At 49.0% G+C, this 14702-nt stretch overlaps 1 protein-coding gene across 1 annotated transcript in view; it reads right to left on the bottom strand.

The window, feature by feature from the left end:
* Positions 1-14702, bottom strand: part of SCARA5 (scavenger receptor class A member 5) — a 103141-nt gene that overhangs the window by 28395 nt on the left and 60044 nt on the right. The window contains exons 3-4 of the mRNA XM_011359341.2: positions 10394-11068; positions 1356-1436 (exon numbers count right to left, since the gene is read on the bottom strand). Of these exons, the coding sequence (XP_011357643.1) occupies positions 1356-1436; positions 10394-11068 (756 nt within the window). The remainder of the gene's footprint in view (positions 1-1355; positions 1437-10393; positions 11069-14702) is intronic.

The raw sequence follows: 14702 nt of genomic DNA, 5'->3' as shown, positions 1-14702 counted from the left end.
TTAATTATTAATTGTTCTTTCCTGCTGTGGTTGTTAGTTGGTTTTCTTTGGGCTTTTGCTGTGACAGGGAGAAACCATCTCCTACTAATCATTCCTCCAGAGGACAGGTGGCCCTAAGAGGGTGGCGGGACCTCAGAGAAGGGCTTAATTTCTTTTTTTCCTTCCTAACACAATGTTCCTAGGTCCAACGGCCCGGTTGCCTCAGAATTGTGGATCTAATGCAGGATGTGCCCAGAGCTCCCCATCCTATAATTTACTAAGGCAGAAAAAGGGATTCCACGGCACAGACAGCCCTTGGGCATTCTCAATTTTGAGTAGGGAGCTTTTCCGGGGAGCAGGAGGCCAGGAGTGGAGGCCAGCCATGGGCTCTAACTCTGCCAGCCTCTACTTCCTCTCCTGTCTGCAGTCTCCTTAGAGATTTAGGAAGGAGATGGTTTGACTCCTGATATGACTCCTGATATAAATGAGCAGACACCGTTTCCCTGATAAACTTCGCCTTGTCTTACAATATTCAGAAGACTTTACACTTTCCTAGAAAAATGTTCCTTACAGTAGAGGCTCAGGAATGGACAGAACGGGATGCAAAGTTTGACAAAGTAATGGAACAGGAACTTCCCACACAACAAGTCTAAGAAATACCTAACAGTAGTTTCCCAGGTAATGTCATTTCATTCAATGTTGGTGTTTTGTTATAATGCTGATGGGATGCCACTGGAACTTACCTCTCCTTTATATCTATTAGCCTATGGTAAAACTGGTTTTATTATTCATTGTTTTGCTTCAAGTCACAGAACCTATCAACGTCGTTAAGTAAGGACTTATTGTATCCTTTCCAGAAGCCCAAAAATTACCCTCCCCACCAGCTACTGGAGCTTCAGGGCTGTCACTAGTGTGTATAGCAAGATGCGGAGGGAAAGGTGTTTATTGACCTGCACAAGTTCAGCAAGAGGTGGGGGCATCAAGTGCCTGATGATTCAGGAAACACTGAAGGAGGCACAGCATACCTGGAGAGTTGGTCCAGATCGCAGAATACCCTCAATTCCTTCTGAAAGCTCTGGTCACACAGACCCTGACTCCTGCCTTGGGAAGTGGCTTCAGGGAGCTATAAGCCTCTCATGCACTCTTTTCCTTCAGATCCTGGTGTTTTCTATGAAAAAGTGTTTGCTCCATCCTATTGTTACACCAACAACCTATTAGTCTCTTAACAGAACAGAGCATTCGAGGCTGAGTTGATTGGGCACTTTCCCAGGGAGCCCCACCACCAATACCAATGAGAAAGCAGAGGGTCGGCGATGGATTGGGATCCCTTCCCCTTCCTGGTGTGCCCAGGTCCCTCCTGGAGGTCTCCCTATTACCTCGAAGTCCAGGTAATCCAGGGCTTCCAGGCTCGCCTTCCTTCCCTTCATCACCCTGATCACCTTTGGGGCCCGGTGGTCCTGAAGGGGTTACAAACAGCACCAAGGTTAGAGGGCAGCTTTTTGGAACAAGCCACTTGCAGAGGAAACACAAATCCCTTCTTTGGAGAGGAAGAATCAGCATGATGCTTTAGAAGCATCCAGGACTCTACCCTGCCCAGTCTTATATGTGTGTGGTGGAGCAATCAGGGAAAGCTTCGTGGAAGAAGTAATATCCAAAGTGAAATCTCAAGGTGGAATAAAAGATGACTAATAAGCAAAAGGAGGGGTAGGAGTGTGTGATGAACTGAATGTCTGTATGTCCTCCAAATGCATGTGTTGAAGCCCTGACCCCTTCGGTGTGCTGGTGTTAGGAGGTGGGGCCTTTGGGAAATGATCAGGGTTAGACGAGGTTACGAGGATGGGGCCCTGATGATGAGATTAGTGCCCTTATAAGAAGAGCCACCAGAGATTTCTCTGCCTCCTTTCCACCCTCTCACTGGGGAGCATACTTTCTCTGTCATACGCGGATACAGCAAGAAGGCGGCTGTCTGCAAACCAGGAAGAGGCCTCTCACCAGAGCCCAACCATGCCAGAACCCTGATCTCAGACTGCCAGCCTCCACAACTGTGAGAAAGAAATGTCTGCTGTTTAAGTTACCCAGTTTGTGGTAGGTTGTAGCAGCCTGAATAGACTGAGACCGAGCAGAAGGGGCTAGTTCCAGGCAGAGTGAACAGTCCCTATAAGAGCTTAACGAAAGAGATATATGAGCCATGATGGGATTAGAAGCTGGGATAAGAAGGATGAGAAAGCAGAGGTCCTGAAGGCCTGGCCTGAGTGCTGGACTTGACCCTGAGGCCACCAGGACCCATGGGGGCGGGGTGGGGGGCTGAGAGAAGTGCATGATCAGATTTGCACACAAGGAAGACCGCTCAGCCCGCGATGTTGGAAAACGGATTGAAACAAGAGGGAGAGCAGAGGCAGGGGGGCCAAGGAGAGGCTGCACCCAGGTGAGAGGTGATGAAGCCCTGAGTTAGGAAAGTGGAGGTTGGGAGGGATGTGGGCCATTGGTTGGAAGGAGAAGACACAGACGTGGCTAAGCATAGGTGAAGGCAGGGGAGGCAGCCAAGATCATCTTCAGAGTTCTGGCTGAAGCACCTGGATGAAAGAGGGGTTTCTAATTGCTCCTGAGTGGGGCTTCCTTCCAGGGCAAGACTTCAGTGTGGCAGGAATTCTAGCGTCTGTTTCAGTCCCCACAACAATACTGGGTATTGAAGTTACTTGTCTGAGGCCACACAGGCAGCTAGGAAGGGAAGGAGCTGTAGTTCCAACTCAGGGCTGTTTGGCCCTCTGCCTCACTCATCGCCCTAGACATCTTGCCATTTCCAGAATGCAAACTGAACCTTCCCGCCCCCGCGGCCTGCTGTTCCCAGGCTGGTGAGGCAGGGAGTCAACCCGCTATCACCACCTGCCCCCACCCCTCCCAAGGCTGCTCCTTGCCACCTTCTTGGCCAAACCTTCTCTGTTCCATCGTTCCCGCTGAAAGCAGGCACGGCCTGTTCGAACACACGTACTCGGTGCCATTTGACATTTACCTCACACTGCCTTGTCCTGTAGTCATAAGTGTATGCGCGCTCTTTTTCCTAACAAATTGCCAGCTCCCTGAGACAGGACTACATCCTCGACATCCCTGTTCCAGCGGTGAAGATTCAGACTCTAAGCTCTCCACGGCTGCTGCTTTGTGAGAGGAAAGGAGGACCAAGGAAAATGCACTGGGTTGAAGAGCATCCCCTCCAAACGCACGTCCACCCAGAACCTCAGAATATGGCCTTTTTGGAAATGGGGTTTTTGCAGATGTAATCAGTTAACATAAGGTCAAACTGGAGTCGAGTGGGCCCTGACCCAATGACTAGTATTTGTTATTAGAAGAAAAAAACACTGATAGCCACATGGGGAGAATGCCATGTGATGATGGAGACAGATACTGGAGTGATATGTCTACAAGCCAAGGAACACCAAGGGTTCTTGCAACATCAGAAGTTTGTAAGAGGCCAAGTAGGATCCTCAAGCTTTTGAAGGGAGTATGGCCCTGGGCCCCCTTTGATTTCAGACCTCCGGCCTCCAGAACTATGAGAAAATTGCTGTTGTTTTAAGCCTTCGAGCTCGTGGTCCTTTTGTTATGGGAGCCCTAGGGAAACCAAAACATGTATACCCACAGCATAGCAGTAATGTCTTGCACAATAAATATTTGATGAATGAATGAGTATATGAGATCAGAGGGTGTTAATACATACAAAACAACCAGGAGGCCAAGATCAAGATGTACTGATACATTCCAAAAGTTGGCACTCTCCTCAGACCCTAACCAAAGTTGACAGCTGTTTAATAATTCAATGGCACATGCACAGAGAAAAAGTAATCAACAATTTTAACATGCACAAGTTACACGAATCATTTAAGGAGGACTGGGTTTTGGAGCCAGCTTCCTCTTTTCTGTAAAGAAAAGCAAAGTCAGACTGGCCATATTGATCTCAGTTTTCAGGTGACAGGGTTGAGGCAAAGAACCTGTTTGCAACACACCTAAGATTATACAGCAAAGGAAAGACATAGCGAAGAAGCAAATGAGCTTCCCATTCTCGCAATCTCCTGGCCAGGTTAAAGCTCCAGAAAGGGAATTGAGAGAGGTACCTGGATCTCTGCACTGCTTGAGCTGCCACTGGGCTGGACCTCTGTCCCCCAGTACACCCCACCACTTTTCACTCTCCTTTGACCACTCCACCCCTCTCCTTGTGGAACACAGGGCTCCAGAAATTGAGCTGGTTAAGTATGCAATCGATCAAACTCTCCAATTTGTTCTACTGGCTCTGATGCGGACGTGACTCAAGGTATCGATCTTCCCAAGAGTAATTCTCACAAGGGGAGGATGCTGCCCAGGGGAATGACCCTGATGGTGGGGCATCTGGGTGGCAGCTATCATTCGGAAGGTGGGAGTTGAGTATGGATATGGAGCATCTTAAGTTCATGTCCTGGTTCTATAAAAATCTAAGTATAAAAATTCCTTTCCCGGGCATTTATAGTGAGAAGTAAGTGGATTAAAAAACATAGTGGATATAAAGGGCCTTGGTAACCTTCGAGTAGCAAGGTCATCCTTGAACATCTGTACCCCACTTTGTATAACACTTTATTAGAACTATTCTTAGACGACTGTGTATGAGGGTTCTAAGTTGCACCTGAAATCACCCTGCCAAGCTTGGCTGGGTCATTCAGGGAGAGTCAGGTCTGAAGAACATCCTATACGTGGACATAGTTTTTAAGACACAAATAAATGCTAAGTGAAGGCCTTTACTAGAGATTATTGGGAAAAGGTTGGGGTGGGTAGTAAAGGTGGGTGCTGGTTTCTGAACCTTGCTCAGCAGACTCAGAGGAACCTAAAATGGGGCCAGTGTTAGTTTCGCGGGGCCAGGATGCCTGGAGCTCTCAGGACCAAGCGTGTCTTCAAATCATTGCTGTCCGTGGGTAACGCACTCCCGGGGCCTGACTTCTTATCATTCTCTCTGGAATCCAGGCTGAAAATCTCAAGCTTGCTTTGCAACTTCTCCCTTTCCTCTGCCCTCCTCACCCTGTCACTCTTCAAGGCTTGTCATTGAGGCAATTCCCGTGTCACGTCTCTACCTCCTTCCTCACTGCCACCGAGCACATCGAGGTCCTCCTGGCCTCGCTCCCAGCCTTTGGCACCTGTTTGTCTCCAGTCTCTCTCTCTGACCCATTCTGAGCACTGCTGTTGATTGATCTCATCAGAATCAAATGAACTCAGAGCCCTCAGAGGCCCCCCACAGGATGATGTGCTATGGTCCCCTCTGTTGGAGACCCCTGCAGGTCATTCCCAAGTGATCCCTTCTTCTGCAAACTTACAGTGGGATGCTTCTGGGCACAAACTCTCTTTCGCCTCAGCAAAAACAGTCTCCTCGTGATGACCCCAAATCCTCTCCTTTCCAAGAATCCCTGCCCTCTTAGCCCATGGGCTCACCTTCATGTGCACCCTTCTGATCTCTTAGGGCACCAGGGCAGAGCCCCCAAATCTCAGAGCTGGAAGGAGCCTCAGGCATCACTGTGCATGAACTCCGCATGCAGTGGGGGATGCCCCTGACTCTGATCGGACCACCTGTGCCCACTTGTGGGACACTGTCACTCACCCTGGATTGTGGTCCCTAAGGAGATTAGTCCCTCTGTGGGGCTGGAGGCACCCACTCTGTGGCCCTGTGCTTCGCACGGTACCTGGTACACAGTAGAGACTCAAAGAATGGTTTCTGGGCAGTCATAGAGGCCATTGCGGTATCAGTGGTCCCAGGGGTATCTAGACAAGCTTTTTAACTTTTCAACTTCGTACACTGTTACTTTCTCATCTTTTCTAGCACTGGAGCAGGTCAGAGAATGGAGGTGGGCTTGGACACAGGGGAGCAGGGTCTATTTCTCCTCCATCATGAAAATAGCCCCAGAGTCCCCTCTACTGTGCTTTTGGTCCAGGGTGCCAGCTACTCCTTCCTAACTGCTTCTCAGAGAGGGCCTGGGGAATGGGACCCCTGCGCCTGGGGTCCCCTCTCAGAGCCCGTCCACCAGTCTCGCCTACTGCCCCACATTGCCCCTGGGGCAGTTCTGCCCTCACCCAGGCTGCTCATGAGCTGTTCCAGCTGGAAGCATCTCCAGAACAGAACAATCTTTGGGAGAAACACCAGGATTCTTCTGGGAATCAGCGCACAGGGAGGGAAAAGCAACCCACTCTCCCTTCCCGGATCCTGGAACTAGAGATGGGGTGGGGGACTCGCGCGTGCCAGAATCTGGCCAGTGACCTGCCAAGAACAAATTCCCTTGACAGCTGATTAAGTGGGCCTGGCGCCAGCAAAAAGTGACCAAAATCAGAATGTAAACACCACCCCCAGAACCATGCTAATCCCTGGGGTGGCTGACAGAGGTGGAGTCCCTTAAGTAATGACTCGAGTTCTATTTCCTTGATGTCACTGGGGCACTGGATGCTCAGTGCTGTTACCTTTATACTCTCGTGAGCTCTGCCACTTCCCTCATTCCTGGCATCCTCTCCACCACCCTGAGCATGTGCGTGGGGCAGGGACTGTCAGCCCCATCTCACCACGGAGGAAACTTGGGCCCAGAAGTGTGGTGGGCAGGCTGGGTGCGATGACTCATTTTCACAGCATACTCTCCACTTCCCGGCAGAATCAGACGTGGAAGGTGAAACGACTTAGTGCCATACAACCCGCCCAGAAAGTCGCCCCCCAGCCCATGCTTCCCAATCCTTGGCAGAAGAGAAACACTATTGACATGTTGCTCTGATCAGAGACACTCAACACCTCCGACATATTCTTATTCACAAGAAGCCAAAGTTTCAAAGTTTGAGCCTGGAATCCAGGGCTCCACAACGTTACACCATCCCTTCATAAACACTTGTTGAACCGGGCTCTCTAATCTACTAGATGGTGTTCTTTTTCTCGAAAAAGCAGCCCATGGATAAATTTGCTTTGCCAACTTGTTTTCCTGAATCGAGAGATGTGTTTCCTAGTCCCAGCTGGGCCACTGGCTCCAGATTTGACTTGGGGACGACATTTCCCTCTCTGGGCCTCAGGGTCCCCCACGACAAAACAAGAGGAGAGAACTAGGTGATTTAAGAGACCCGTTATCACTCTAGCTCTATGATTTTATAAAACAACCAACTCGCAAACAGAGCCATCTGAATATGCCTGCAGAGTTCTGCCTTCAGGTCCTTGCTTACACCTTCCCCCTTCCAGGTGCGCCTCCCTTCTCGGGTTATCGTTCCTTCTCGTTGATTCTTTCCCCCTCCAGTTCCTTTTCCTCCCCTGGTACGCCTCCTCTTTCGGATCATCTAAGTTCTCTCTGCTGCTTGCAAAGCCACAGATTTCAACAGACCTGATTCATGCTGAAAACCCAAAGCAGAAAACAGAAAGTATTGCTGTGAATGTACACAAAGGACAAACTGGAGACAAAAATTCATAGAAAACTGTATAACAAAGCGAGAGAATGAAAACCATTTGGGGTCAAGCTCGAGAATAACATAAATAAGCTCATACTTGAAAAATACATAGTTAAGTATTTGTGGATTCTGAGTCAGGAAAGGGCAGTGTGTGTGTGTGTGTGTGTGTGTGTGTGTGTGTGTGTGTGTGTGTGTGTGTAAAGACTAAGAGAGGAAACAGACAAAGTTAGGGCAGAACAGCCACTCTAGGCAGCAGTATATAAATGTGTGGGAGCTTATCTGGTAAAACATTCCATATTCAAAAGCCAGAGTAGAGCTTTGTCTCGTTAAAGTTGAATGGTAATTACATTCAGACATGCCAAACTCAATTCTCTTTGATCATACCAACTGGGACCCTGGCAACCATGAGACAGGGAAGTGGGGAGAGCCTGTGAGGGACTACCCCGCAAATACAGGAACGGAGCCCAGGGGACCATGCTCCCTTCTCTCTTCATTGCTCATAGCTGGTTTCTCTCCACCTGGAAAGCAGGATGGTCAATGACAAAAACATGGTTTTTGAGCCAGAAAGACCCGCTTTCAGATCTTGGCTTTGCCACTTGCCAATTGCACAAGAAACAGTAAAAAAGTTATTCAAGTTTCTCATCTATAAAATGGGGACAATAATACCTTCTTGCAGGATGTGACGATTAGCGATCTTCAATGCGTTTGAGAATTAGAAAATTAATGAAAATATAGAGAATTAATGTTGAGAAAATGTCTGGCTCATGGTAGGTCAAGATTCGGTGTAGCTGCCACTCTACTAAGTACCTGCTATGGGCAGGGGAGGTCAAAAAAAAAAAAGAGAGAGAGAAGATGGGAAAAGCTAAGATCCCAGTGGTATGGATTTGAAAGAAGAAATTCTACCTCTAGTCCTTCTTTGATTTCTGAGAGGTGAAATCTAAAATGACCCAGGACAAGAAAACTAATCACCTGACTGCTCAGGTTGAAGATTTAATGGTCGCTCCACAAATATTCATTGAGTCCCAGTTATGTGTATTGCCCTGTTGGTGCTGGAGGACACAGGGATGGACAGATAGGGGGTGGACCATGATGTAATAGAATGAGCACTGGGCGTTGGGCTAAAAGTCTGGCTTGGTCATTGAATTGTACACTTGAATGGGTGAATCTTACAGCATGTAAATTATGCCTAATTAAAGCTGTTGAAAACAAAAGTCCTGGGTCAGATCATTACCAGCTGTGCAGCCTTGAATAAATCAGCCATTTCCTTCTGGAGCCTCAGTTGTTTTTCTGCAGGAATCCTACCCCACCCTCAGTAATGAAACCTGCCTTCCACCAGCCTCACAGCTGGTCATGGGGACCCACTTTCAAGTAAAACAATATACCCAAAAGCACTCTGTGAACTGGCAAATGCTATGCAAATGGAAGGCCCCATCACTACTACTTTACATTTTGATCAATGTACACGCTCAGAGGAGGGAGACTTGGGTGAGCGAAGGAGGCCAGCATGGTTCTTGGAGGAGGTGGGTTGGAGTGAGATCTAAAGGATCAGTGGGATTTGGATGACGTGGAGCAAGAGAAGAAGGACGCATTGCAGGAGGAGGCACAGCTGGAGTAAAGCTACAGCAGTGGGAAAGGCGGGCTGTGTCTCTGGGGCAGTGACAAGACGTGTCCCACTAGACTGGATGCTTCACACAGTACAGGGGGTGCAAGCTGGCCATCTATGGACCATCTATGGCCCCCAGATGTGTTGTATTTGGCCCACAAGGGTTAAGCAATTAAAATTTTCTAAAACATTCCATGTTTCTGGTTTCTCTTGAAAAATGGGAAGACCTTGTCAATGCCAGTCTGGCCAAAATGGGCTGGACTTGCCATTGCCTCTACTATTCCCCCAACACCGAGGTCACTTTACTCACTGATACTGCTCCACTGGCCTCTGCAGACAGTTCTGTTTGTAACCCCTGTATTCGAGGAACAGTCGGAGAAGGCAGGAAAGACAGGCTGGGGCCAGGTATGCGATGGAAGGCACACCAGCTCTGAGATCGGAAAATCCTAGGTCCACATCTGGCTCCATCACTTCCTACCTGCGACTGCAAAGCAGCTTCCTGAATCTCAGTGCACTTGTTTTTAAATGACATCATATAAGATACTCTTGGCATCACACCTGACAGAGGTGGTGTTCAAAATGGTATTATTATTGTCTACTGTTAGGCTAAGGAGCTTTTCATAAATTCGGCAGAACCCGAGAAGCCATGGTGGGTTCTGAGCCAGGGAGGTGATGCGGGAAAAGAAAACTTCCTGAAAGGTGCCTCTGACAAAGATGTGCAGGGTGGAGGGCAACGGGAAGGCATGGGGGAGGGGACGACTCAGACAGAAGTAGAAGACAGGGAAGTGGTTTTCAAGGCTATAATACCCATGGCCCCCAAGCAAGAGTACAAATGGAGGCCTGCACATGTTTTGCCGTTATATTTAAGAGTTATCTATACAGCTGACAAATCGTTAAATAAAATATGTTCTTTTACCTGGATGAATACAGCTTCATAAAAGCCTGGAAGGCCAGGTTCGGATCTGGAATGCCAACTCCTTGTAGTTCTATCCAGTGGAACACTATGGCACTGCGCAGGCACCTCCCTGGTCCTGGGCTGAGCCTGCAGCCTGACCCTCTGCTCTTCCTCCCAGCCCCATCCTCTTAGAGGCCTCAACTGGCACATTCGAGCTCTGACTGCTCAGTCCTCCATCAACCAGCCTTGGCCATTCTCATGCACTGAGCGCACTCTTTGGGGGTGGGGGTGCACAGGCACATGTGCAGCCCTGGAAACGGGCACAGGACATTTGGGTGGAAAATCCCAGGGTCCTGTAGGGCAAAACTTAATCAAGGAGATATGGGCCCGCAGTGTCAAGTCAGCTTGGGGAGCTAGGGGGACTGCTCGGCCCTTGGGGAGGGTGCACGAGAAGAAGGCCTGAGCGGGAAGGGCCCAGCTAGGCCCTGTGGGCTCCCTACCTTTGGCGAGGGAGATGTTCCTCAGAGCGATGGAGTGCTCCCAGTCCTTGAGGCGCAGGTCCTCCGTGATGGTGTTGAGCATGGCCAGCTCCTGCTTGAGCTGCAGCTCCATGCCCATGTGCACCAGGCGCATGCGGCGTGTGTCCTCGCTGGCGTTGGTCACCAGCACCTGCAGGTCCTGCAGCCGCGTGCTGTGGAGGGCCACGTCGTAGGACAGGCTGTAGTTGAGGCCGCGCAGGGCGCCGCCCACGTCCGCCAGCTCCTCGCCCAGCACGTCCACCCTGCGCGCTAGCCCGTCGAGAAGGCCGGCATGGCGCCGCAGCAGCAGCTGACTGCGGTTGCTCTCCACCTGCAGCTGGTAGAGCTCCAGCTGCACTGCATCGCTCTGCAGGCTGGTGCGGTCGCGCAGCAGGGCCACCGCCTGCTCTGTCTGCGCCGCCTGCGCCTGCAGCCCCCACAGCGCGCCCTCCAGCCGCTGCACCGCGCCTGCCAGCGCCAGCAGCGAGTCCGACTGGTTCTGCAGCGCGTCCTGCACCTTCCACACCTGCTCTGTCAGGTCCGCCTGCAGCGGAGCCTGCAGCAGCCGCAGCTGCAAGTCCCGGAAGCTCTCGTTCAGCCGGTTCACGTTTCGAGTCAGCGCCTTCAGGTCTTCGGGCGAGCTCCGGGGCTTGGACACTGCGGAGGAGGAGAGGGAGAGATGAGCGCCACTGGGGCGTTCCCCGGGTCGCGAGAGGCAGGCCCAGCCAGAGGCCGGAATACAGTAGGTGCTCAATAAATGATAAGTGAAGGGAAAGCAGAGGTGGCTATGGTTGAGTGCCAAGTACTGTGCTAAGTCAACGGTCCCCAAACTTGTCTGCCCATTAGAATCACCTGGCCAGGCACCCCACCTGCAGAAATTGTGATTGAATTGGTCTGGGTGTGACCTGGGCTTTGGACTTTTTAGAAGAGCCTGAAATAATTCCAAGGTGCAGACTAGTTTGGGAACCACTATACTCATCTAACCATTATGTATGAGGTTGATCCATGTGAAATGGCCACTTCTTTGTGCTCAGCCTATGATACTGTGTGTTGTTGAGAGGTCAAATAGAGGAGGAAAGTACCAATATTGTCTCCATTCACCGTTAGAGCTGTTGAGGTGGCCCAAGGTAGCCCAGCAAGTAAGTCGTGGAGCCAGAGGGCTTGCTCGCTCCAGAACCCAGGTGCTTCCCCACAAGTCTGCTCCAGAACTGGTTGAAGGAACCATGCCTGCAGCAGACTAAGCATCTAGGCAACACTATTTCCTGGCCTCCTGAGCTCAGAGTCCCTTTCCCTCCTACTCATCTGCTGTGGCAAGGGCCCGTCTGGATGGACGTACACACTTTCATGTTGATACCCTCCCTTCTCTGCCTCCTCCAACCCTTCTTCTGGATCCTCTATTTCCCTCTTCACACAAACAACCCATCTCAGTGACTCCCTCCCCCCACCCTTTCCTCTTGGGGAGGTTCCTTTTCTTGGTTATAAGCAGCTATTTCACAATGCGAAGGGGAGGTGTGTGCATCTTAAGCATTAGAATCTGGCATCCAGTGTCTCCTGGAAGCTTGCAGGCTGTGCTGACTCAGGTACACTGGGGCTGGGATAGTTGGAGATCCTTGCTGTCTGTTTGCCGTGTGCCGTCCACAGTATCTGCCTCTCTGCTCTGCACACTAGAGCAATGGCAACTGTAGTGGGAGTTGCGGGGAGTGGGAGGAGCAGCGGTGAGGCACGGAGGGAATTCGGCCTTGGAAATCCTGGAATGGAGAGGACCAGGGAACCGAGTACACAGCTTGTTCAACCAATGAGAAAATCTGGATAGAATAGCATTCTTCCAGAATCTCAGTCTGGGAAGGGGAAAAATTGGTTGTGAGGGTGCTTGGGCATGTGAAGGATCAGTTAGCTGTTGCAGTCCTTTGGCAATGCTTCTGGAAGTATAAGCATTTACGGTGGGCACTCTGGAGCTAATAAGTCATTTCGGATTAGATTTAGGGCCTCATTGGGCTAGATGGAGCCTTGGAGCCCCACCTCAACTTCTCCCTCTGCCAGCACTTTAATCTCCAAGAAAATCACACTGCCATGTTGGTAACCCAGCCTCTCTGCCTATACCTGTCTTTCCACCTTCCGTTAGTGCTAAGTATTGGAGCAGTCTGCATTCTATTCGGACTTGAAATTTTTCTCCCTGTAGTTTCTACCCACTGAGCCTGCCCTCTGGGGTCATGAAGAGCTAGTGAATTTTTTCCCCCCCACAAGACAGCTCTTCAGAATTTCAAAGAGGTGTCGTGTCCTTGCTATGCGACACCCTTTCTGGTTTAAAATTTGCTCTCTCAAGACTAGGTTCTCAACCTCCATCGATCTTCTTCTGTACATACACCAGTGTGTCAATACCCCCCTTAAGTCTAAGTGTGGTTTTCCAAGCTGTGGACAGACTGGGCAAGGTATGGTGGAAGGATCAGTTCCCTAGGCAAGGGATTTATATAAATGTGGCCAAAACTGGACCTCATTTAGCTTCAACTGAGCTTTTCAGACTTCCACCATTGCATTTGGCTCTATACAGTCTTTGGTAAAAATTTTCCCCAATTTACAGATGAAGACACTGAGGCCAGGAGAGTGTAAGAGTTGTAAGTACAAATAAAGGTTCTGGGGAAATGGATCTGTGACCCAAACACAACCCAAGTAACCACTGGAACTGTCTGCTTAAGAAATCACCATAGGCCGGGATTTGATTTTAAAGCCAGCGTGTTTGTCCAGTATTTGATCCAGGCTGGTTGACGAGTATTAGAGACAGGGCAGTTGGCAAACAGAAAGTCTGATATTTCAGTGTCAGTCTCTGCTCATGATGTCCATGGGGTTCAAAGAGACACTGTAGCTTATCAGAAGTAGTGAGAATACTCTGAATTTTTGTCAATACTGGTTTTAAAATCGGGATTGTGAGTGACTAAGAGAAACAGTGCAACCTACTTGATTTAAATCACGGGACTGATTTAAGGCTCCATCTGCCCAGGCCTGCCAAAGGCAACACATTGAAGTAGACAATTTTCCTTTCTCCCACTCTCTTCTAGCCCACATCAGTCCTTCCTTCCCTCTTCAAATGGTCCCCACACCCGACTGGTGCCCTGCGACCTTGGAGGCCCCTGGCCTTACTCATTGGTCCCCTCATCTCAGAACCTATCAGCTCATAAGCCCTTCTCTCTTTCCAGAAAACGGACTGAAACTTGCCCACATGACAATCAGTTACCTCTCCCCAGAAAGTTCATTTGAGTCTTGTATTATGGTTCATTGCACAACCAATATAAACATGAATCCAAATAAAAGAAAGAAAAAAATTCTTCCATAATCCCACAACCTCCAACAAAGCACACTGGTTTTCTTTCTCTTTCCATGTTCTAGCTCCGCTGATATACGTACCTCATCTTTACAATTTGATTTTTTTAACCTAATATGATTATTTCATAAACATAATCCTATCTTCCTCTTTGTCTTGTATAATTGTAATTTTGATGGCTGTGTGAGAGTCCATCTAGGGGATGTGTTGGAATTTACCCATTCTCTTACTGTTGAGTGTTTTTTTTCAGTTGTGGAAAAGAAATGCAGAAAGGTCTCTCCTTCTTTTGAAATGTTTTCAAGGCAATGCATTAGCTCAAAGGAATGATATAGACATTTTAGGTACCCAGGCTAATCAGAACAGAAATTATTTGGAGGATAATACTCTTTGGGCACCAAATTGTGCTGTATAAGCCCAGCTTCCCTTTTTAGGGATCACTTACCCACTCCAGAAATGAATTATCTCCTTCCAACAGTCACAGTGTGTTCTCAGTCCACACCACCACTACTACCCACCCTCTTCCCCCATTTAATTCCTTCCAGATGTTTGCTGTTCTCAACAGGGAACAATTCTTTTTTGAGTGTGACTCTCTTAATTCATGTTTATGCAAACAGTTCATTTATCTCTCTGCCTGGTATATTTACTTTTAATGTGCTTTAATTATTCTTCAACTTTTATACTTTCACAAAGAGGAAAATAAATCATAGACTAACAATGCTAACTGGCATTTCCCGAATTCTTACTATGTGCCAGGCACTGTCCTAAGTGCTTTCCATATTAATACACTAAATCCCATAACAACCCTATGAGGTAAGTATTATTATTATCCTGATAATCCAAATGAGGAAACTGAGGCACACAGAGGTTAAATAACCCGCAAGGTCACACAGCCAGTGGATGGAGGAGACTGACCGGGCCCGGGTAGTTGGGTTCCAGAGCTCCCAACTCTTAACCACTTTGGGATGTTGCCGAAAG

This window comes from Pteropus vampyrus, unplaced genomic scaffold (genome assembly GCF_000151845.1).
Source record: "Pteropus vampyrus isolate Shadow unplaced genomic scaffold, Pvam_2.0 Scaffold47, whole genome shotgun sequence".
Taxonomy (NCBI): domain Eukaryota; kingdom Metazoa; phylum Chordata; class Mammalia; order Chiroptera; family Pteropodidae; genus Pteropus; species Pteropus vampyrus.
This window is presented reverse-complemented; position numbering and strand designations above follow the sequence as displayed.